The sequence below is a fragment of the Neoarius graeffei genome, chromosome 28 (genome assembly GCF_027579695.1).
Source record: "Neoarius graeffei isolate fNeoGra1 chromosome 28, fNeoGra1.pri, whole genome shotgun sequence".
Classification (NCBI taxonomy): Eukaryota; Metazoa; Chordata; class Actinopteri; order Siluriformes; family Ariidae; genus Neoarius; species Neoarius graeffei.
In genome coordinates, this window is record NC_083596.1 from 42,965,429 (window position 1) to 42,989,849 (window position 24,421).

The 24,421-nt window shown below is 43.4% G+C and overlaps 1 protein-coding gene across 3 annotated transcripts in view; it reads left to right on the top strand.

Annotated features, from left to right (window-relative positions):
• The window catches only part of arhgef12b (Rho guanine nucleotide exchange factor (GEF) 12b), a 153,114-nt gene that overhangs the window by 123,100 nt on the left and 5,593 nt on the right, over nucleotides 1-24,421 (top strand). For all 3 annotated transcript variants that reach the window (XM_060913328.1, XM_060913327.1, XM_060913329.1), the window contains 21 exons: nucleotides 322-456; nucleotides 4,156-4,188; nucleotides 4,764-4,878; nucleotides 4,985-5,096; nucleotides 5,329-5,547; nucleotides 6,097-6,238; nucleotides 9,490-9,525; nucleotides 9,617-9,774; nucleotides 9,959-10,105; nucleotides 10,190-10,275; nucleotides 10,357-10,482; nucleotides 16,010-16,124; nucleotides 16,223-16,323; nucleotides 17,119-17,196; nucleotides 17,307-17,382; nucleotides 17,607-17,774; nucleotides 17,904-17,991; nucleotides 19,353-19,409; nucleotides 19,572-19,666; nucleotides 22,627-22,929; nucleotides 23,257-23,475. In XM_060913328.1, the coding sequence (XP_060769311.1) occupies nucleotides 322-456; nucleotides 4,156-4,188; nucleotides 4,764-4,878; nucleotides 4,985-5,096; nucleotides 5,329-5,547; nucleotides 6,097-6,238; nucleotides 9,490-9,525; nucleotides 9,617-9,774; nucleotides 9,959-10,105; nucleotides 10,190-10,275; nucleotides 10,357-10,482; nucleotides 16,010-16,124; nucleotides 16,223-16,323; nucleotides 17,119-17,196; nucleotides 17,307-17,382; nucleotides 17,607-17,774; nucleotides 17,904-17,991; nucleotides 19,353-19,409; nucleotides 19,572-19,666; nucleotides 22,627-22,929; nucleotides 23,257-23,475 (2,609 nt within the window). The remainder of the gene's footprint in view (nucleotides 1-321; nucleotides 457-4,155; nucleotides 4,189-4,763; nucleotides 4,879-4,984; nucleotides 5,097-5,328; nucleotides 5,548-6,096; nucleotides 6,239-9,489; nucleotides 9,526-9,616; nucleotides 9,775-9,958; nucleotides 10,106-10,189; nucleotides 10,276-10,356; nucleotides 10,483-16,009; nucleotides 16,125-16,222; nucleotides 16,324-17,118; nucleotides 17,197-17,306; nucleotides 17,383-17,606; nucleotides 17,775-17,903; nucleotides 17,992-19,352; nucleotides 19,410-19,571; nucleotides 19,667-22,626; nucleotides 22,930-23,256; nucleotides 23,476-24,421) is intronic.

Here is a 24,421-nt window from a genome sequence, read left to right on the forward strand (position 1 = left end):
TTATCTGATCTGCAAGATTAAAGTTTGAGTGTTGGCATGCAGGTGCAGACGTTAAAATGAGTTCACTGGAGCTCATGCTAAATAGTTCCGAACTCTCGCACTGTTCTTCAGAATGTGCTGGGGTTTTCTGTGCTGGCTTTTTTTTTTTGGGGGGGGGGGATGTTGCTATTCAAAGCCCATCATCACTAATCAGGTTTAAAGAAACTCCTCCTGTTTTCATGGAAGAGAGCACATGGCTGGGATACCGATACTGGAAGAGTGCTGAGAAGTGCATCAGTATGTTAGGGAACGTGTTCACGTGTGTGACTTTTCCTTCCTCAGGCAGAAGCGCAGTATGGGCCTGACTCTAGCCGAAGCTGAGCTTAACCGACTCGATGTGCGCGTACGAGACCGTGTGGCCCTGGAGAGAGAGCGCTCGTGCTCGGAGCATATCATCTCCAAGATCAATGAAGTCTTGTAAGTGATATAATAATTGTGTGTATGCGTATGATATATAAAATGGCCGATGAGGCGTGTAGCACCGAGTTGGCTATAATCCATGTACGACGAGATTGAGTGGAATAACTGTTTTATTCACTGGATTTTGAGAAACAGAGCATTTTTTTATTTTTATTTTTTTTTGCAAATTTGATAAATAAAAACTTTCATACAAAACATCTGGCCAAATAATTTCCGCTTAGAATGTAAACAAAATGACGGTAGCGATTTGTGAAAAATTATATAATAATAATAATTCCTGAAAAATAAAAAGACACGTTCTTACCATGAAATACTTTCTTTCCATAGTTTGTTGCTTTTTTGGGATTTTGTTTTCGAGTCATTTTTATTCAGTCCTCAGTTGGTTCAGTAACACGCGCCGCCATTTTCTTCTTCTTTAGGGTTTTTTTTGCCGGTTGGCAAACCAATGTAAAGCTGCGTTACCACCACTGACTGGGCTGGAGTGTGAGACAGGAGATAATGTTGTGGGGGGGAGGACTACATTCTTTTTCTCTTTCTTTTAAATACTTGATGATAAATTGATTTATTTTTTTTCGCGGTCCAAATCCTGCGCTCTGATTGGCTGCCGAGCGGGTCCATATCCTACGGTACGGATCCCAGTTACGGACCTCTGGCGACTCGCTCGTTCACAACAACAACAACAAACGTAGTAGAATTTTTTTCTCAACATTTTCTCTTTTTTATAAGATTATCAAAAATCTTATAAATTTTTGCCAACATTTCTCAGGAGAACAGCATTAATTTTACAGCATGGATAGCGATAACGACAGTGTTCACAGCGAAAGCGAGTTTTACTACCCTGAGGAAGAAGAAATAAAAGAAAACATTTCAGGAGAAAGCTAAAAACCTGTAACTGTTGCTAACGCCGAGCAAAAACATGGCTGAATCCTGAATGACTCAATTTTGTATAAATAGGGGACTACATAGGCGGCAAAATGTAGTTTGTTTTTTTTTCCTGCCAAGGAAGTACACTTGTATACCGAGGAGGAAGCAATTTGCATTACAGCCGTGAATGAGGATTCAAAATGGCGTCTCGGCTTGGTTTTCCCTTTCGGGCGCTCTCGTTTTCTGTTAGAATTTGGTAAAGAAAAAAATAAATATATTATTTACCAGCTTAAGGTCGGCCCGTATGGTGAAATACCGTGACCTCGGCCTTGAATGCTGACCTCGGCCCAGAACTTTCAAGACCTCGGTCACGGTATTTCACGATACGGACCTCCCAGCTGGTAAATAATGTGTGTATCGGACTTGATGTGCTCCGCCATTTTGTTTTTCTCTACTCCTGGTATATGAGCTGATTGATTATCCTAGTGGTAGAGTAGCCAATCAGAGCGCGTGACTGTTCATATCCAGTGAAATGTGGATAGAATAATTAATTATTCGCCATAAGAGACGTGAATATCAGTGAATAATAACAGAGAAGTCGAGGTTATTATTCACCAGGATTCATTCACCGAGCCTGAGGTGAATAATTGCTTTAGTATAAATACACAGGTGATTTTATTTAAAAAAAAAAACTTCAAACGCGGCCTACGAATGTCATAATGGTACAACACATCTTTAGTGCTTTTAGGAACAGCATTTTCTTTCATAATTTATAATTCTTCCTGACTTACGGTGACGAAGCGATTGGCCACCATTTTGCCGAGTCGCTTGAAGTGATTATCCAATTTTTTCAACCAGTCAGCGCATGCCATTTTCTATAATTGCGTCCATATTCCCGAGTCATATTTATTTACAAGTGGCCTCTTGATTTAGTGAGCGGAGTTGAAATATGCCTTTGATTTGAAGGCCCTTAACTTTGGTGACTGACCTCTTGAAAATGGTTCCTCCAGGAACCATGACGTTTCAGTTGTCAAGACAACGGAAAAACTAAAATACAAATACAAGAGCATTTTGTTTTGTGCACAAGAGCATTGTGACGTATCTTTCTGTTTTTGTATTTTAGTTTTTCCGTTGTCTTGACAACTGAAACGTCATCGTTCCTGGAGGAACCATTTTCAAGGGGTCAGTCACCAAAGGGTTAAATCAAAACCAAACATAGGCCTATTTGCAGTAAAGTTAGTTAGCTAGTCTAGTCTAGAATGCAACTTCTGTAAGCTTCGTACTGAAGAGCCAGAAATTGTACAAGTTTAACCCGAACTTTAGAACCGGCGCTTCAGGTGGAGCAGAACACAGTCTGGAAAAATTCCTCTTTCAGAAATCAGTGTTAAAACAACACGTCCGTCTCTACAGCGATTGGCCGGTCGTGACGTTTCGGCTCTGTGTCTGACGATAACCTGTCTCCGTCAAGTGCGTTTGTTTGAGCGCAGTGTTGAACACGTTTCTTATAGCGAGTTCGAAACCTTTTCGTTTAGACCAGTCAGCTTTCGTATATCACGCAGCACCGCGATTCTAAAAGGCTACGAACGCACAAAGCTCTCCCAGCTTCTTCTCCGACAGCCCTCAGAAGCAGTTTTAATCCTGTATATGTGCCACTCTGTGAAACCCTATTAGAGCTTGCTCTTGTTTTAATTTATCTTTCTAATCTTTATGCTTCTTGCAAAGGCCCTGTTGTGTCAGAGCCAGTTTAGCAACAGTGAGGTCTGAATAAAGATGTCTTAAACCGACCTGATTTCCTCACAGTCACTATCGCTTTGATCAAGCTGTCGGACGGCTCCGGATGCAAACCTACTCGATCCGGTTTCTCATCAGATATCTGCTCAAAATGTCTGTGACGCTCCTGCGCTGCATTTGGCTCGAAATCTGTAAATGCAGTTTTTTCACTTAAGGTGTTTTGATTTAAAACCATGCAAATGAGAGAAACACGTTGTTTTCAGAACTACATACAGTAGGAAATGTTAAAAACTTCCCCATGCGAGGTGGTTTTTCCTGGGATTTTTTTTTTTTTCATTTTCATTTTAAATGCAGTACCTCTTGGCAGACGCGCTAATAAAAACTGCAGATGGTGCATTCCGAGACTAACCTTCCAACAATATCGGTCTTCCCTTTTATTTTTCTTTTTTATTAGAGTAAATGATCAAGGCGCCCACACTTTCAGCGCGCACACCACCTCGGGGCCTATCTGAGGTCCTTGCCTGCCGGGAGCAAAACGTGTCGAACGGGAAATCTTAAAGCGTGGATTATGACAGCATGCTAGTCTTTCACGCTGGTTCTTTCAGCGTCCTGATAACATCAGAATACAGAAGCTTCCTCCTGCGGTCGGTTTCGTGCCAAGTAAGCTGACGAGGGCTTTGAAGAGACTCTTCGCCCCCGCTCTTGGCTTGGAAAGCGGTCCGACAAGAACCCCCGAATTTAATTGTCATTGTTGTTTTGAGCGCACGGCTGAAACCGCTTTCCTCGAAGTCGTTTGCGCTGACACAAAGCATGTTTATAGTCTGTTGCACAACAACAGACGAAGCGTGACGCGAGTCATCCCTCGCCAGCTCCAGTCAGGTCGTGAAATCCGTCAAAATGCCTCGAACATTTAAAGCGAGTAGGAATCCAAGTTGTTATGATCCAGTACTTCATCGTGGATTAAAAACGGAGGAAAACCGAGCGATGAACAGGAGGCCGTTCCAGAAGGCGCTGTCGCATGTGACGCTGAGACCATGTTTATTTTAGTACCAAATCAAGAAGTAAAACTTGGTGCGTTTGTGTGTTTGTGCTTTCTCACAGGTTGACGCCATCAGCCACAGAGGAGGAGAAGTGGTGAGGGGAAACTTCTCGCTGCTTTTTACTTGTGATCAGCCCCATGCTCTACACACTCAACACTTACACTGCATGACCGTTCACATTTTTATCGTAACGTGAAACAAAGTGTGCCGTGATTTATGAAGAATTTCTTTTTTCCTTTTAAACAGCGTGTGGATGAGTGTGCTGTGTTGTGTAGTATGATCTGCCTTGCCCATATGGTGAGCATGCTGGAAGTGTGTGTGGGCAGATGGTAGAGAAGAGAGGAGGCTCATGTTGCTAACAGCAGAAGGTTGTGGGGAATATTTGTACTGTTACCCAGTATGTGGCCGGGCTTTGCGTAATCGCCGCGACCTGCTTTGCCCCACATGATTTCATGATGGGGCCGCTTTTTTTTTTTTTTTTTCCCCTCTCCCTTTTCTTTGTTTCTTTTTTAAACTTCCCCTGCAACCGTTGCCATCGCTTTAGTTTCAGCATTCAACATTAGCTACCCCTGCTGGATAGAAATGTAATGATGATGATGCACTGTACAGGTTTTTCATTAAACCGCCGCCGATGATGCACTTATTATAAACAAGTCGTGTTTATTTCAGTACCGCCATGCAGTTCGTCATCCAGGCCTATATGAAGCACCTTGGGGTGAAGGTGAAGGAATCTCGGGGGTTTGAGCCCAAACCCAAGCTAATAAACCTTCTCCCGAAAATCAAAGTAAGAACCACAGAATGTTTTTGGTATCTCTCCTGCGCGCGCGCACACAGCGGTGTGTGGCTTTTTTTTTTAACTATTTACTGTTTTGTTTTTTTGCCTTGAGCAGAAGACTATAAAACCAGAGAAGGATGGAGGTGTGGAAGAGAAGCTGAAAAAGTCCCGCTTCCAGATAATGCGCAGCCATAACAAGAGGCCCAGCCGAACCGACATCTCCTCAAGTGAGCCAAGTGAATGTTCATATTTCAGAAACGGTGTGCGCTTTGGTTTTCTGGTTTTAATATTGGTTAATGATCGCATGCCGTGGCTGTTACACAACAAACACACTTTTTATTAGCTGATGGAAAAGGTACAGAAAGGACGTCTGGAGAGGACTGATGGACTGGTTGAAGTAGCACTTGAGAAACTGCCACAGTACTTTCTTTCTCTCTGTCTGTCTCTTTGTATGCACAGTTACCAAGGCTCTAGAGCAGAATAAGCAGCGGACGCAAAAGCAGCACTCGCTGAGCTCTGTCGGGCCGACCGATCAGGCTGAAACACCCGCAGCAGGCCGAGCACGGAGCAGCCAGTCTAGCGAAGGGCCAGACGGCAGCATGGGCTCCGTCAGCTCCCCTCTTTTCAGCCCTTTCTCTGCCCCGAGCTTCGACAGCGCTGTCAGAGAGTTAGAGCCAGGTGAGATGTTTAATTGCTCTAATTGGTTTGCTCTTTTACATTATTCCTTCAGGCTTCTCTCTCTCCCTCACTCCTGTTTTCCTTCCCCTCCCTTTTTTTTTCTCTCTCCCCCTCCCTCTTTCATGCTCTCCCCATTTTCTCTTTCTTTCGTGCTCTCCCTCCTTCCTTCTCTGATGCTTAATTGCTCTAATTGGTTTGCTCTTTTACATTATTCCTTCAGGCCTCTCTCTCTCTCACTTGCTACCCCATTTTCTCTCCCTCCCTTCCCCTTCCTCTCTCTTTCACGCTCTCCTCATGCGCTCCCTTTCTTTCTCTGTCTCTCTCCCCCTCCCTCTCTTTCGTGCTCTCCCCATTCTCTCTCTCCTTCCCCCCTTCTCTCTTGCTCGCTCTTTCATGCTCTCCCATTCTCTCTCCCTCCTTCCCTCCCTTTCGCGCTCTCTCCTTCTCTCCCTCTTTTAAATGCTTGCCTTCCTTTTCTCTCTCTCTCTCTCTCTCACCTAAATCCATATTGAACTTCAACAGTTCTGTTTTTTCCACATGACTCATCAGGCACTGCGCCCTTGTCAGCATTACCCAGACCCGGAGAGGTTGGTTCTCAGGGTGAAGGACAGGACTCCTCTTCCTCGGGCACGCACTTTGACTTCACCTATCCTCTGGACCATCTCCAAGAGGAGGAGCCTGAAACAGACAGGTGGGCTGTACAATCTGTATCCATGAGCAGAGATGCCTACTAGTACAGATTGGCCGTATTTTGTACGGAAAAGTTACGTAAATAAGATGTTGCGGCAAACAGTGTTATTCTGTACGGAATTATTATAAAGTCTTAAAAAATTCCACTGAGTTGTTTTTAAATGTCCAAGCAACTTTTTCAATCCATGCACGATTCACGGCTATTTATTTTTACGACAGCTACACATGCTGTGTGTGACATGCGCAGATTCCGCACATTTGTTTGCGCCATTTTCACTCGACATCACACACGCATGGTGCTGCTTCTCAATAGTGGAAATGAAACACTCAGTATCGGGACAAGTGAAGCACAGGTCTCAGGTGTTCCTCCTACGATGTACGGTAGAATGGCCGTGCATTCCACCCAGTCAAAAGGGCAATGGATACGCGCACTGCAAACTGTGTAGAACTGACATTAACATCACTCATGGTGGTCGCGATGACTGCACGCGGCATGTCAACTACAAAAAAAAAAAAACATATGGAGTATGCTGAAATGGTGAGTCAGGCGGAAAGTAAATCTGGGGGTATCCAGCAGTTTTTTACGAAATCTGTGGATGAAAAGACACGGAACGTGACCCGTGCTGAAGCGGTGATGGTTGACCTGTGCTTGGAGTTGAACTTGCCGATTAATGCCATGAAATGCGAGTTAAACTTATTCAGTTTCTTTTTACATGCATGATTTTTATTCACTGAAATATCAAACACTGGCTGTACTTCTTTAATTCAAAGTCTTTTCAGTGTTGCAAGTGCAAATGTACATGTAGTCTGATCAAAAACAGAATTTTATGCTTAGTGCTGTTGGGATTGTGGCAAAAAATTGATCATTCCACTGTTTTAAATACAATTATAAATGTCATTTTATTCAATGTCTCTTCTGAAGCATTATGCTGAACTATTTATATATTGGGACATTAAGGGCCCGTTTACACGAGGACGCTGTCGGGTAAAAACGACTAAATATTTTATCAGAAGTGCCTTTTGTTTACACGAGGACGGCGTTTCCGAGGCTGAAAAACGGATAAAATTGAAAACACCTTTCAGAGTGGATAAGTTAAAAACGGCCCCCGTTGCGTATCCGTCTAAACTACCCAATACGCCAAACTCCGCTCAGATCTGCTCACGTCGGGTACGCGTTTACGTCATACATATGTCATATACTGCACATGCCAGCCCGGGAAGTAAGAAAGTAAGTAAAAAAGTAAGAGCATGTCTGATTACATCAATCCAACAGACCTTCAAGCTGCTCTGTGTTTTAATGCAGTAGATGTGTTTTCCTGCTCACCCGCCCGGCTGGAGCTCCTCAGTTTGGTGTCGCCAAGTTGCGCACACGCGTGCCGCCTATTCAAGCCGCTCGTGAAACCATAAACCCGAGACTGAAAACAAAACCAGCAGCCGAACGGGTTTATTTTGCTGAGATGGACACTGCCTTTTCTCTTCTTCACCGAAACAAGAGTGAGTGTTACTTAATAAAGGCAGATTAAAAGAGTTTCGGTTTGCTCCTGCTCCTCCCTCGAGCACTACAGTACCTCAGCCGGTGTTCTGAAATTTCTTCCTACCTATAATTTCTTCCTACCCGGTGTTCTGTAAAGTTATCCTAGCAAGTTCTCATACAGACCGTTTTATTATTCAAAACAAGTCATTACAAATTATTTGACTCGGCCAAAGACTCGACCAATACGCACAAAACATAAAAATCGGCAAATGCGTGAAATTCTCACCGATTTTCTATCAGCCCAGCTGATCGGTGGGACAAAACTACTGTTGAATTTTCCTACCCTCCTGGATTTCGCGCATGCGTAGTAGGCTTGGTAGGATAACTTGACAGAACAGCGGTGCAGATGTGCAGATCAGACAAGACGGAAGACGTTGCGCATGCGTGCAGACATAGCGGAGACATTTATGCGTCACCGTATAGACGCAGATTTCCTCCTTGAAAACGGTCGTGTAGACGCGGAAAAAAGTGAGAACAAAAACGGACTTTTGCGTTTTTGTTTTATACCGTCCCCGTGTAAAGTGGGCCTAAGATAACAATGTCGGACTCTCTTTGGCATGAAATAATAAGAAATTTTTTTTTTATTTTATTCGAATCCGTTAACAGGTAGAACATTTTGCCAGGCAATATAATATAATACTTTTGAGGAGTTGCATTCAATACCAATGATTGGTAGTCAACCGTAATGTCTGCAAACGGGGAACACTATTGTATTTAGAAATTTGTTGAGTGGAAATTCAGTTGAGATGGCTGCTCGTGTTTTGTTTATTCAATTCACACACAACAGTACTTTTTAATAATTTAAATGTTAAACATATTGGTATATACACCTCTTTAATTTATGCGCATTTCCATTATAATGTTACTGAAAGTCATTCCAAAATACTGAAAAATGTTTTCAAGAATACTGAAATTCAAAATTTGGGGTAGGCATCTCTGCATGAGACTTTCAGTAAAGTACATAGAACAGGACAAAATGCAAGTGGGGTTCTGTTTATTTTTGGTTTTCAACATGGCAACCTTCTTAAATGAAAGGTTTGTAGTTGGGAAACCATGGCGTAATGGTTCGAGAAGCAGCTTTGGGATCAAAAGGTTGCCGGTTCAGTTCCCTTGAGCAAGGCACCTAACCTCCAATTGCTCCCCAGGCTGTTCTGGGTATGTTAGACGTCACTCTGGATAAGAGCGTCTGCTAAACGCCATTAATGTAACGGACAGAAAAACTTCAAAGTCCACACGCAGCAGGACGCTGTTGCTCCTTTCACATATGTTGCTCGAACCTGCTCTGACTTTTACGGTTTCCAAGGTAGTTTGTATTAAAAGTTAACAAAACATTCGCTTCTTTTAACTTGTGAACAGCACCGGGAATGGTTGTACGAGATTACTACTGTTTTTTTTTTTTTTTTTTAATTTGGTGCTGGAACATATCCAGTCCTGTTCTTGCTATAAATCTATTTTAGCTTGACTGCAGTTGAAAACAGTGCTGGAGACAGCAGACAGTCATTTCAGTCCGAGCTGTCCGAGAATCCTTCCTCTTCCCTGATGGGCAGCTTCACAGCTATTTCTGTTCGCTCAGTCTCCACATAGCAGAGTGTCTAAATGAGGACTTTGTTCTTAAACTCCGACTGGGACAGTAGGACATGTTGAGTGAGCTGGAGAGGATGTACATGGGGAGGATTCGAATGTCATTGTGGTGATCTCATTCTGCTTTGTGTGTGTAGGAATCCTGACGGAGGGACGCCACGGCCACTCAGAAGGTGGGCATCATTTGCTTATTATTATTATTAGCAGTAGTAGTAACAGCAGGTAGCATAAAATAATAGTATGATTGGGTGTGTGTCATTGCAGGATGGAGCTGTTGAGCTCAGGCGAGGTTCAGAGTGAGGATGATCAGGCGTTTGAGGTGGAACCGGAGCAGGATCCTCCTCACTGGCAGACGCTGGTGAGCACAGACGTCCTCGCCCTGCTGCCACCGCATGAGATCAAGAGACAGGAAGTGATCAATGGTGAGGAATCACATGGGGTTTCTGAGGAGACCCTGGATCCCCCCCCCACCCCTTTACAAACATGTTCAGCTTGAAGATGTTATTTAATTTGCGAGTACAATTTCAAGTAGTCACTCGCAGGTTGCGTCCTTTTGTGTACGTCTCTCTCGCTCTCTGACTTTGTCACTCTTGCCTGGTTGTGCAGAGTTGTTCTACACGGAGCGTGCTCACCTGCGCATGCTGAAGGTCCTGGATAACGTGTTCTACCAGAGGATGACCCGAGAGGCCATTCTGCCCCCTGCAGACATCAAAAACATCTTCACCAACCTGGAGGAGATCGTCCAGCTACACGGTAAGAAATCCGATCTGAGCCTTATGCTAATGTATCCAGTTACGACATCACGTTTGATCCCTCCCCTCCCCCGTCATTGTCTAGTGTCTATAACGGAGCAAATGACGGCCATTCGGAAGAAGAACGAGACGGCGGTCGTAGACCTCATAGGAGACGATTTGCTGTCCTGGGTGAGGAAAATGCACATTTCGCTTTCCAAACCAAAGTTTGCTTGAAATGTAGCTGAACTCGGTCATGTTTCCGACTCGCAGTTCAGCGGAACAGAAGAGGAGAAGATCAAGCGGGCAGTGGGAACCTTCTGCAGCAACCAGCCCTTTGCTCTGGAGCTAATAAAGAGCAAGCAGAAGAAGGATCAGCGATTTGCTGCCTTTGTGCAGGTCAGACACAGACTCAGGCCCGGCACTAAATGTTTAAGAGCGTCTATGGAATTTAACCATAATGTCATTATGATCAAGCGCATGTTGGTTTTGCTTTAATAAGCAACTCAAAAGCCTGGTTTTAATAATTTCCTCATGGAAAGCTGATTCCAATTGCATATAAATTGGCATATATATGAGTGATTCCACGCTTATGGGTACTGAAATGGGGACATGAACTTATTTTTAAAAATTCACCTAAAACCATTTCTTTTTTTTTTTTACCATCAGGTCACAAAACATGTAATCTTTAATGAATGATATGTTAAAAGATAACTTTAATTTTCTGAGATGTAATAAAAACATATTTATATGCCAAAGTCAGAACGTAACAGAAGTGTTGTGGACATATATATTCTCAATTTTAACAATGTAGAATTACTTTTTGAAACATAGGAAGGTGATGTTTTAGCAAATATAATTAATAAACATGTGTAGTAGAATAAACATACACATTCTTTCAATAAGATTAACATGGTATAGAGCTAGATTGTAATTAATTTGTAACAGACGCGAGATGGACAATCGTAACAGAAGTAATGTAACAGACATCATTTTGGAACTCATAGGCTTGACTTTGGCATATAAATATGTTTTTATTACATCTCAGAAAATTAAAGTTATCTTTTAACATATCATTCATTAAAGATTACATGTTTTGTGACCTGATGGTAAAAAAAGAAATGGTTTTAGGTGAATAAGTTCATGTCCCCATTTCAGTACCCATAAGCGTGGAATCACTCATATAGTTTTTTTCCATTTGACACAAATACACCCTGCCCTTTTTTTATAAATAGAAATAATCCGGTTTGTGAGCGCTATAGTTTTGGGTCTATGTAAATTATTAAAGGTTTTGCTGGTGAAAGGGCACAGAGCTCTTCAGACAGCAGGATTGTAGTACTCGAGTCCGACTCGTGCCCTAACTGTTTTCGGACTCATAAATTGGAGAAGACGACACGGACTTTTTTTTTTTTGTAACGTGCCATAATAATTTGGCATAAGATATTTATATCCATGTTCATTTTCATACTAATTTCGTGCAAGTGTCACACCTGCGCGCCTTGGCACGTGCACCGTAAACCAGTGTTTCCCAACCTTTCTTGAGCCACGGCACATATTTTACACTTGAAAAATCCCACGGCACACCACCAAACAAAAATATCACAAAAATGTGTGTGTGTGTATATAATGTATAAAGCCAAAGCCCCCCCAGGAAAATTTAGAAAAATAAGGCCTTACAAACCACTTTTCCTGCAATCTGAGCTGTAGTAGATAAAATATATCTGTTGTCTTTTTTTTTATATATTTACAGGAAAATATGTTTCAAATCAATAGGTTTGAATTCAAAATAAAATCACATTCTACATTCAAGGGTATGGTTATAATTCATGATCAACAAAAATGAAACTAAATTCACATTAAACTTAAGTTCTATTAATTATCAAAATGTTCATATATTAAATAACGTTTCTTAGGGTGACTGACCTTTTCTCCCTCTGTCCTCATTAGGTGCATATGATTTCTTCAAGAAGTCTTTTGAAATATTTAAGTTTTCAAAACTGTCAGCATTAATTCAGATTTACTGACCATCATATACATGTTCAATGTATTAAATCAAATGAATGCTAAGTTTATGGGATAATGTCTATGTACACTTTATACAGTTATTTATAGTTCACAGTCACTTCTCATTTTCATTTGATCATTTTGACTTCTTCAGCTTTTTGGCCAAAGATAAGAGCTTGTCAGTCCTCTCTTTTGTAAGAACTGTTATGATTGGCTATCATGCTCTCGCAAGCGATGTTTTGGCCAATTACATTGTAGATAACACGTATTCTACTGCGAGACTAAAGATAGCAAAAATTTAAACATGTAACATCATCGTAGGAATTAATTACGCTTGAGTATCACGAAGGAACATACCCCAACCCCCCTCAATAAATGGAAAAAAAAATCTAAACGGATTTGGCATAATATAAAAAGGTAAATTTTTACTCAGAAAAAGCGGGAAACTCTCATCCCTGCTATCGCGATCACCGCTGTCACACCCGAAGCATTACTAATTCTTTTGTTTGAATGGCAACAGGTAGATACACAGGTTAATTAGCTACCTGCTGCCATCTATTGGAAGAGTATTTAATTGTTCTGCCGGTCGCTGGCATAGACGAACGAAGACAAATTATTTGCAGGAAATAAATAATTTTCGGAACAATTAAGTGAAATTGGATAATGTCCCACGGTACACCTGATGACCTCTCATGGCACACTAATGTGCCGCGGCACAGTGGTTGGGAAACACTGCCGTAAACGACTTGCACAGCATACCTGCCAACCTTGAAAAAATTTTGAGTACAATTTTACAATTTCATGAGTACCCCCCGCATCAACCTCACCCCAACCCGGCGCGCATGCGCCCCCACAGACCACAACCAGCAGACCAAAAACACACTTTCAATCCAGTTTTATTGATTGACCTTGGGAACATAGTCCAGTTTTGTAAAACATTCCTATTGATAGACTTTGGGAAACTGTTATTGATGGCTCTTGTGAACTTCCTTCTGTTTTGAAAAGCACAACAAACATTAAATACTAGGGCTGTAACGATATGCGTATCGAAATCGAAATCGCGATACGCAGAGCCACGATCCGTATCGTGATACAAGAAGGCAGAATCGCGGTACACCCTTTCAAACTTCTCCTCAGCCCCAAAACAGAGGCGCTTCCAAACTTCAATTTATGAATACTTTACTTTTTATTTAAATTACATTTTAAACTTACTTAAATTACTTTAATTTTTTTATATCTATTAGTAAGTCGTTTTTTCGCCGACCTGCGACAATCTTCTGCGAGTCACGCAACGTCCACACTCGCCACTGGCAGAGCATTCATTTCTTTTAAGCGGTCGCCATTCTGTAAACAAGCAGCTCATTGCCTGGCTAGGTGTGCCACAAGCCAATCACAATCATTTGACCGGAAAGGCATGCAGTGTTGCCAGATTGGGCAGGTTTAGGTGCTTTTTGGCTGGTTTTGAACATATTTTGGGGTGGAAAACGTTAGCAATATCTGGCAACACTGAAGGCGTGTCTGCTTGGGCGGAAGCCTTCTGCGGCAGTTAGATTTGACACGCGAGCAACGTTTCACCATAAAAATTCCGTAATTTCCATCTGTTTTCCGCGATCACAGAAAATCATTGGCCCTATGAGAGTGAGACAGTGAGAGAGCCCCCCCCGCAAAAAAAAAAATCTTAACGGATTTACACGATTTGGAAAAATGACTTTTTCAGAACCGAAAAAACCAGAGCTTCCGGCTCAACAGTATTATTTTGAGAAATAAAACAGTCTTTGGATATACATTTGTTCATTTTTGCATACATATTACTCATTCTCTGCAGTGGTCTGAATTATTTGTTATTAAATAGTTAATGTAAGTAAGTAAATGTTAATAAGTAAATTTACTACTTTAAAAAACAATTTTTAAAAAAATCGTGGGCGTATCGAATCGTGGGTCAAAAATCGCGATACGAATCGAATCGTGAGTTGGGTGTATCGTTACAGCCCTATTAAATACATGTGCAAATGAAATGAAATTAAACCAGAGCCACTCTTTCAAAATAAATAACACACATTAAATTAATACAGTATGTAAAAAAGGCACTTTCAACATAAAACATGGTCTGCACAAATTTCCCATGCAATAGGTTTAGACTTTTGCATTTTTTAACATGTTGGAAGTATATTGCATTATACAGTAAAAATATTGCATTATGCAGTATTTTGTAGTATGCCTTTTTCATGTGCAAACTATTGCATTTGCATTCGAAATATTGCATTTACTGCAGTATAAAAAAGCATTTGATACTGCAGTACCACGCAGGTTTTTTCATAAGAGGGATGACCAATTTTCGACTTCACATCATCTGCAAACATTCTAGGCTACCACTGACAGAAGTTACCGACTGCCCTTAAGATAAACAACACGCTACGTTTTGTTGAGCACATCAATAAAGTGGTACTTATCATAGTGATTCAATGAGAGTGCGAGAGGAATTGTAATCAGGTTTCGTTGGTTACCGCATCGAATATGCAACCTCGAGTGACGGCTTCGAAGTTAAATGAAGAACTAGCCTGTACTGTTGGTGCTGTAAATGCACAAAATAACGGCTAGGAAGCTCTTGAGTACACGTGAAACACAACCGTTTCTGTTACAAATATAAAAACGACGTCTCTAACTGACGTTTCAATCCCCGACTCGCTCTAGCCACCTGGCTGCACCGCTGCACTCAAGTCAGAGACGCGAAGGAGGAAGGGGAGGGGTGAAGAGGGGCGGGGGGATTGGGCAAAGCGTTCCATTCTGGCTTTGAGTTTTCTCACAGATCAGCGGTATCAACTTCAGCGAGAACTTGACTGAAATGCGAGTTCGGACGATATGCGTACTTTTTAATGTGAAAACGTACAGTCGTACAATGAGGTAAAAATTCGTAGCGGCTATGCAAGATGCGTACAGGTTGGCAGGTATGGCACAGGATGAAGGCGCAATCAGTGCGTCTGTATGAAAAACTGAAAACGCATTTACTTTGCGACGTATCGAGTTGCTTTCCTAATTTCCTGTTTCTCGTCTTTGATTCTGCCGAGTCTACGATAGCCCGTTTGTGCCTCGCTCGACCTATCGCCTGTTTTACGAGTTTACCTGCCGTTCTGGATTGTTTACCGTCTTCACTCGTATTAATAAACACACCTTCTGCACTCTCATCCGTCTCCCAACCATCTCTGACAGAATACTAAACACTCCTGATAAAGAGAAGCACATTCACCTGTTCATACGCCATGTTCAAGAACAAACTAATGTTAACGGCGCTGAAACAGCCACCGTCACATGGTGCGGTCCGAGTCTTGACTCGGATCAATAGTGGACTCAACTCGAAATTTTTTTAATGACTTGAACACTGGAGACTCGAGACTGGACTCGGACTTGAGCTTTAGTGACCCGACTTTAGTAAATTATGTTGTTCGCTTTAAAGTAGAGACGTAAAAGAAATCCAATTTTGTTTTGAAAGAGTTCTCAGAGGGCGGCACGGTGGTGTAGTGGTTAGCGCTGTCGCCTCACAGCAAGAAGGTCCTGGGTTCGAGCCCCGGGGCCGGCGAGGGCCTTTCTGTGTGGAGTTTGCATGTTCTCCCCGTGTCCGCGTGGGTTTCCTCCGGGTGCTCCGGTTTCCCCCACAGTCATGCAGGTTAGGTTAACTGGTGACTCTAAATTGACCGTAGGTGTGAATGTGAGTGTGAATGGTTGTCTGTGTCTATGTGTCAGCCCTGTGATGACCTGGCGACTTGTCCAGGGTGTACCCCGCCTTTCGCCCGTAGTCAGCTGGGATAGGCTCCAGCTTGCCTGCAACCCTGTAGAACAGGATAAAGCGGCTACAGATAATGAGATGAGATGAGAGTTCTCAGAGTTTAGAGCTCGTGGTTTAAAATGAACTGTGTGTCTCACACAGGAGGCGGAGAGTAATCGGCAGTGTCGAAGACTGCAGCTGAAGGACATCATTCCTGTGGAGATGCAGAGACTCACCAAATACCCGCTTCTGCTCGAAAACATTGCGAAATACACCGGTAGAAAGCCCTTTTCATTTTTTTTTTCAACACATTATCCCTGACCGTTAACCCCCCGCCACACATCCTCAATAATATTGGTGTCCGTTTCCTGTCAGACGATGCCGAGGAGAAAAGCAAAGTGAAACGAGCCTGCGAATGCTGCCGTCAGATCCTCAACCACGTCAATGAGGAAGTAAAAGAGGCTGAAAACAAACAGGTGACTCGACCACAGCAAAGTTTCAGACTTTATACGTAAACTTAAAGGAACAGTCCACTGTACTTCCATAATGAAATATGCTCTTATCTGAATTGAGACGAGCTGCTCCGTACCTGTCCGAGCTTTGCGCGACCTCCCAGTCAGTCAGACGCGCTGTCACTCCTGTTAGCAATGTAGCTAGGCTCAGCATGGCCAATGGTATTTTTTGGGGCTGTAGTTAGATGCGACCAAACTCTTCCGCGTTTTTCCTGTTTACATAGGTTTATATGACCAGTGATATGAAACAAGTTCAGTTACACAAATTGAAACGTAGCGATTTTCTATGCTATGGAAAGTCCGCACTATAATGACAGGCGTACTAACACCTTCTGCGCACTTCAACAGCACATTGATATCTGAGCTCCGTATCAATGTGCTGCCGAAGCGCGCAGAAGGTGTTAGTACGCCTGTCATTATAGTGCGCACTTTCCATAGCATAGAAAATCGCTACGTTTCAATTTGTGTAACTGAACTTGTTTCATATCACTGGTCATATAAACCTATGTAAACAGGAAAAACGCGGAAGAGTTTGGTCGCATCTAACTACAGCCCCAAAAAATACCATTGGCCATACTGAGCCTAGCTACATTGCTAACAGGAGTGACAGCGCGTCTGACTGACTGGGAGGTCGCGCAAAGCTCGGAGAGGTACGGAGCAGCTCGTCTCAATTCAGATAAGAGCATATTTCATTATGGAAGTACGGTGGACTGTTCCTTTAACTACGACTTCACGGTTTTGTTGTCGTTCATGTTTTAGAGATTAGAGGACTACCAGAGAAGGCTGGATCTCTCGTCACTGAAGCAGAGCGAGTACCCCATGATCGCGGAGTTTAAGGTAAGATCACGTTACACGCTGTCCTTACTTTTATAATTGTCACTGTAAGTTATTTAATGTGGTCTTATGAAATTTTAATCGAAAAAAGTAACTCTCCAAACCCCCCGTAGAACCTCAACTTAACCGAACGGAAAATGGTGCATGAGGGCCCACTGTCCTGGAAAGTGAATAAAGACAAGACTATTGGTAAGAGTGAAGGTGCAATTTGAACGTGTTTATGGAGCTGTAGTAATCATATGTCAAAGATTCTTTAGAAAAACTCATTTTGCATATATTCTACCATGCAGAATAGTTTGTTTTGAGTTGTATATTTTTCTGGGGTGGGATTGATCTCATCTCAAAATGACCCGCTGCCCCTTTTCACATATAACGTTTGTTAACATTGTGTTATGTTTCGTGGTGGTGTTCAGAGCTCTACACACTCCTGCTCGAGGACATCTTGGTGCTGCTGCAGAGGCAGGATGAGAAGCTGATCCTGAAGTGCCACAGTAAGAACCTGGCAGGCACGGCCGAGACCAAACACATCTTCAGTCCGATCATCAAGCTCAGCACCGTCCTGGTGCGCTCCGTAGCAACAGGTGCGTCAGACCAGGAAGTAGAAATGAAAATGTGGATTGTTGATGATTTTATCATTTCACTGACGGAGTTCTTTAGGCACGCCAAAGCTTCGAGTCGTACTAAATCGGTGTACAATACGCTGTTCACAGACAACAAGTCGTTCTTTGTGGTGTCCATGTCCGATTATGGCGCGCAGATCTACGAGCTGATGGCACAGACCGTGTCCGAGCAGAAAACGTAAGTACGGTCCTTCTGAGATGACCCGCAATTAGTGGGTAGTTAGGAACTGGGAAAGAGATTCAAACCAGATTACTGATGCATCTTCAACCCTCCACCACTTGTCTTAAAGGAACAGTCCACCGTACTTCCATAATGAAATATGCTCTTCTCTGAATTGAGACGAGCTGCTCCGTACCTGTCCGAGCTTTGCGCGACCTCCCAGTCAGTCAGACGCAGTCAGACGCGCTGTCACTCCTGTTAGCAATGTAGCTAGGCTCAGCATGGCCAATGGTATTTTTTGGGGCTGTAGTTAGATGCGACCAAACTCTTCCGCGTTTTTCCTGTTTACATAGGTTTATATGACCAGTGACATGAAACAAAGTTCAGTTACACAAATTGAAACGTGGCGATTTTCTATGCTATGGAAAGTCCGCACTATAATGACAGGCGTACTAACACCTGCGCGCTTCGACAGCGCATTGATACCTTCACTTGGAGTTGTACCTTTTTTTTTTTTTTTTTTAGACAGGGCGGACAGACCAGGGCATTCGCCCGCCTGGCCGTGCCCGACGAGGAGCGCTCTCGGCCGGCTTGGGAGGCAGACGGCAGCCCCGCCTGGAAGTGTGGTTTTACCATGGGCCTTGATTTGTACCTTTTTTTTTTTTTTAGACAGGGCGGACAGACCAGGGCATTCGCCCGCCTGGCCGTGCCCGAAGAGGAGTGAAGGTATCAATGCGCTGTCGAAGCGCGCAGAAGGTGTTAGTACGCCTGTCATTATAGTGTGGACTTTCCATAGCATAGAAAATCGCCATGTTTCAATTTGTGTAACTGAACTTGTTTCATATCACTGGTCATATAAACCTATGTAAACAGGAAAAACGTGGAAGAGTTTGGTCGCATCTAACTACAGCCCCAAAAAATACCATTGGCCATGCTGAGCCTAGCTACATTGCTAACAGGAGTGACAGCGCGTCTGACTGCGTCTGACTGACTGGGAGGTCGCGCAAAGCTCGGAGAGGTACGGAGCAGCTCGTCTCAATTCAGATAAGAGCATATTTCATTATGGAAGTACGGTGGACTGTTCCTTTAACCTAAGATGCTTCACTCGCTCTCAGGTCATTTGATGTCTTTTGTACACTTTTCTGGCCACGAGATTCAGGATCATCAGTGTGTAGGTTTCCAGTTGAGAAACAAGTTTAGAACACACCATGAGGTTTTTTTTTTTACACAGCAAGATAAAAAGTTCACATTTTGTTTGAAGCAGTTAGTAGTGACTTGGTGAAAGTCCCATATGTTTGCAGACACAAGTAAGACCATCTTAAATTCGAAAACTCGCATAGCACTTTAACTTGTCGTTTATCACTCTTTCTGTTGTCCAGGTGGCATGATCTCATCGGGCAAAGAGCAGATTGTATGAAGAGTCTGCCTCAGAACGAGTGAGTTCAGTTACGGCGATCGTTCTTTTTACAGTGAAAACGAGTAACGCAGTTATGATAAGGAGTTGCCCTTTCTGCTGCCAGAATTGCAGCCTTGTTTAATTTGGTTACACAGAGTTAGCTTTAAACACTACGCTAATCAGATGTCTGACCGCTTTGCAGTGGGGAGCGGGAAGGCGATGATGAGATGAGCTCTGGCATGCCGAAAATGAACAAAGATCCAGATCGCATCTCCACCGGAAGCATCCCGTCTCCAGGTATCTGACTCACTGGTCCACGGCTGTGATTTAATGACTCTTTTGAGTAGGGTTCTATAATATACCATTTGTTAACTGTTATAGTACGGCTTGCGTTACGCAAATGAGTAAGAGTTTATTTAAATTTAGGGGGCCAAGCACCAAGTGCTTTGAACACTTCTTTATAGGTAAGAAAGAAAGAAAGCACAGCTTTATTCATCACACACTTGTGAAATTTCCTCTCTGCATTTAACCCATCTGAAGCAGTGAACACGCACACATACCCAGAGCAGCAGGCAGCCATGCTAACAGCGCCCGGGGAGCAGTTGGGAGTTAGGGGCCTCGCTCAAGGGCACCTCAGCCCAAGGCCGCCCCACGTCAACCTAACTGCATGTCTTTGGACTGTGGGGGAAACCGGAGCACCCGGAGGAAACCCACGCAGACACGGGGAGAACATGCAAACTCCATACAGAAAGGCCCTCGCCGGGTTCGAACCCGGAACTTTCTTGCTGTGAGGCGACCATGCTAACCACTTGCACTATCGTGCCGCCCGTAGGTAGTACAAGTGTGAAACTTGATCAATAAGTAGTACTGACTTTTTATACTTGGAAGAGAGATTGGCCTGATGGTGGTGCTTTTGTCCCATATCTTGAAAATAATAATAAGTTAAATTTATATAGCACCTTTCAAGAAACCCAAGGACGCTTTACAATTATAGACAAAGAAAAAAATAAATAAAATAATAATAAAGGGGCGGCACGGTGGTGTAGTGGTTAGCGCTGTCGCCTCACAGCAAGAAGGTCCGGGTTCGAGCCCCGTGGCCGGCGAGGGCCTTTCTGTGCGGAGTTTGCATGTTCTCCCCGTGTCCGCGTGGGTTTCCTCCGGGTGCTCCGGTTTCCCCCACAGTCCAAAGACATGCAGGTTAGGTTAACTGGTGACTCTAAATTGAGCATAGGTGTGAATGTGAGTGTGAATGGTTGTCTGTGTCTATGTGTCAGCCCTGTGATGACCTGGCGACTTGTCCAGGGTGTACCTCGCCTTTCGCCCATAGTCAGCTGGGATAGGCTGCAGCTTGCCTCCCTGTAGGACAGGATAAAGCGGCTACAGATAATGAGATGAGTTGAGATAATAATAAAAAGTAAAAAGTCCACCGAGTAGGGGTCAGGATGTAATTCCCGTGGTGTAGCAGCCACAGTCCCACCAAAAGGTGCATGAAAACGAGTCCCACATCTCCAGCACCGCCGCCGTGACGCCGTCAACAACATCACTCGAACACCATGCCATGGATCCACAAAGCGAGCAGAGAAGCTCCGCCACGCAGAGCGCTGGTGTGTCCCAAACCAGCCGCTGCGACGCCACCGAGTAACATCGCTCGGAACATCACGCCAAGCGTTAAAGCACAGAGCGCTGGACAACCACGATGCAAAATGAGCAACAGGCTCACTGCAGTCCACAGCTGGGAGCACAGGCATCACCCACGGCGAACCAAGGCCTGGAGGGAACCGACGCCCAAAACTGGGTCTGGAGCTACACCAAAACAGGCGGACAAAAACACTCAAAAACACTGAAATAAATAAATGAAAATAGAAGATAAAAAAAGCTCTGGTGAGAAGTGGCAGCCAGAATGCACACGACGTACTCTCAACCGGAAACGGAAACAAAAAAAAGTATTAGTCCTAGAGACACAATTCTTTATTTTCCTCTGGTTATTTGGCATTTTGGACAAATTTGGACCAGATAGCAACATCCAAAAAACAACCCCCTGGAATTTAAGCTAATTTGCATAATTAAATATTAACGTCCAATTTTGCAAACTCGTCCTGGGATATTTTTTTTAAACCATATCTACATAAAATTGGTGTCCCCGCCCCCCCCCAAAAAATGCCCCATGGGTACATGTGGCTACTGCTTATAAATAAAATTTTCTGATCCCATGTCCATACAGTAAATATAGCATATATACACGTTATCAATCCTACTCGCCTCATCTTTTGCAAGCATCACCAAGCTGCGAGCAGCATCAGAGCGTGTAGGATTTTGGTTACCAATTTTGTTTACTGTGTTTTGTTTAAAATACAGCGCTGTGAACTCGATCTATTTTCAAAATAGTAAGAAAGAAAGCACTTGTTCATGAATTGTCTTCGAAGCGTTATTTAGTACTAACGAGCACGTTTTGTTTCACAGGTGTAGTGTAAAGACTAAAAATTAAAGCGAATAGCAGAAGTTTGACCAATTATACTTTTCACGAAGGAGCTGATTTATTCCTCGCTTTTGTAATTGCAAACTGAGCGGATCGCTCAAAAGAGTCCAACGCTGCCTTCTGGAGTTTTTGTTGAATGGCTGGAATTCTTGGTGTAAATATCTGCCAAAAAACTTTTCATTTGACCTTTCAGAAAGACCAAAGAAAAGCTGCGATAATCAAAAAGGTAAATTTTCTTCAAACAAACACCACTTGCTTGATATCGAATCAGTAGCCTTGGCGAACCCCGAGATGAATTTCGTTAATCTTTTTATCTGCCGATTATCTTCCGATACGGCAGGGTTATAACGAGGTTTCTCTTATTTCGTTTCTGGTTCTTATTGGTTCCGAAGTTTATCAAGAAGTAGAACGGGTAATCGAACTTGATCAGGATAAGTGCTGATTGTTTACGAAGTTTCGCTATTGTTCCACTCATTCTTATAACATGATGACGTAGTGGCTCCGCCCCTATGAGACAGGAGCCACGAAAAAAGTAGTGCCTCAATATTTATCAATAGCATGTTGAGATTTGTCTCCAGTATAGCCACAACCTTCAAATCAGGCCAGTCATCTTTCAGACTTTTTTAACGTGCAGATCTGCACACTGGGTTCACGATTTGTGAAGGGTGCTTGGACCCAACAGCTTGTGACCTATTGTTTAACTGTGACGTGTCTCAGACCCATAGCAAGTGTTCCGATTTTATATTTGGGTCAAGTAGTTGTTTCTCCTCCCCCACGCTAGAAAAAGATGCTGCTTCCTGCTCCGAGATCATGCAGATGCCTCCAGCAGGAAGGAACCCATTTGACACCAAGTCAGAAGATGAGGGAGAGGCAGAAGGAGAGGGTGAGAGTGAGCGCTCGCTGCAGGTTCAGGATGAAGAAGAAGAAGAGGAGGAGGAGGAAGAGGAGGCCTTCCTGGACCCCGAGCTTGCAGACAGACTTCCGTTCTTGAAGCAGCGCACGAGGCACGCCATCGCTGTAGAGGAGAAGGACTTTGAAACCTTTGACCTGCCTCCACTGATGGCGGACGAAGCACTTCGAACCTGTGAGTCTTTTATTCTCGCCAGCTCAGTCATGACTTAGTTTCTCAATATCCGTGCTCGTTTGACTCTGCAGTTCTTCACACGGCAAAACGATGCACGTAAATATATCGAAACACAACTCGGTCCTCCTAGTTCTACTGTTCATTCTGCATTAATTGTGGTTACTGCTTCTAGCTCCGCCCACCCCTCCCCTGTTTAGTAATCTTCGTACCGTTCAGCGTGGGTCCTTAGTCATGTTGTGGGTCACAAAATGCTGATTTGTTACTGTACTGTGCTGCTGTTTTATCAGGACTCCGTTAACTACCTCTAATTGTCTTTCTCTCCTTCAGTGGCTGCTCTGAGGCAGCTCCTGATCAATCACATGGACGGTCAGGAGGACAGGGAGAGGGGGGAGGCTCGGCTGCGTGAGCCGAGGGCGGCGTCTCTGCAGGGCTCTGAGGAAAACCCCGCCCCCAGTGGCTCAGTGGAGAACGGCGCTGAGAGGACAGAGAACCGTCACGAGCTGCCCTCAGGAGATACAGGCTTCTTTGAAACCTCAGAGGACTTTGGTGAGGAGGGAAGATAGTGGGACTTTTTTAATATACTTTGCTAATAACGGTCTTGGTTTGTATGTTGGATTTGCATGTTAGAACTTGTTGGACTGCTGTATCTGAGAAGATAATGTTATTGGTTTCTTAAAGGATATGGGACATGGATTTTTTTCTGGGTATAATTATGTATAAAGGACATAAGAAATGCCATCTAAATCACTGCAGGGCGTCAAAAATGTGAAAATCATCACATTATTCATCTTTTTTTTATACATCAGCGTAAAACAAGGATTCGTTAATGAGCTAGGTGGTCACGTGACATCACAAAAACTTTCTAAGGAGCCAGCGCTTGGGAATCTAATGTAAACAGGTTACCGAAATGGACACCATCGACAGTGACATTCCCGATGTTTCACAGAGATGTGAAGTTAGACCCTATCAATTCGAACCGATAGCTGGAAATTCACATGAACATGGATCTTGTCTTTACTCTGACGGGTCAGATGATTCTGAGAGTGAGGGTTCATTCAATCCCCATGAAACTGAAAGCGGTCGGCTCGATAACACTTCCTGGTAAGTTAAAAACAATTCTGCTCAAAGGCTAATGATCTGCTGAAAGAAGTATTATTTTTGTATCATACATTGAAAGTTCATCATAGATCTAGCTAAAGTCCGTTGCAAGCTAGGTTTTTTTTTTTTTGCTGATATTTTTCGAGATTGATTGAGATACAATGCTTCCAGAGTCCGAGATGAAAACATTCAAAATGGCGAAACGAGTCAGAATTATAATAATCAATAATTGATACACCCAAAATTATAATACTAATCCTTACCTCGGCTTTCAGTCGCTTAGCGCAGAGGTCTTCAACAGGGGGATCGCGAAATCGCACCGGATCACTCATATCAACAAAAATATTCCTGCCCTCCGTGCAGGGATGCAAACAGCGCGCCTTTCGGCGGATGC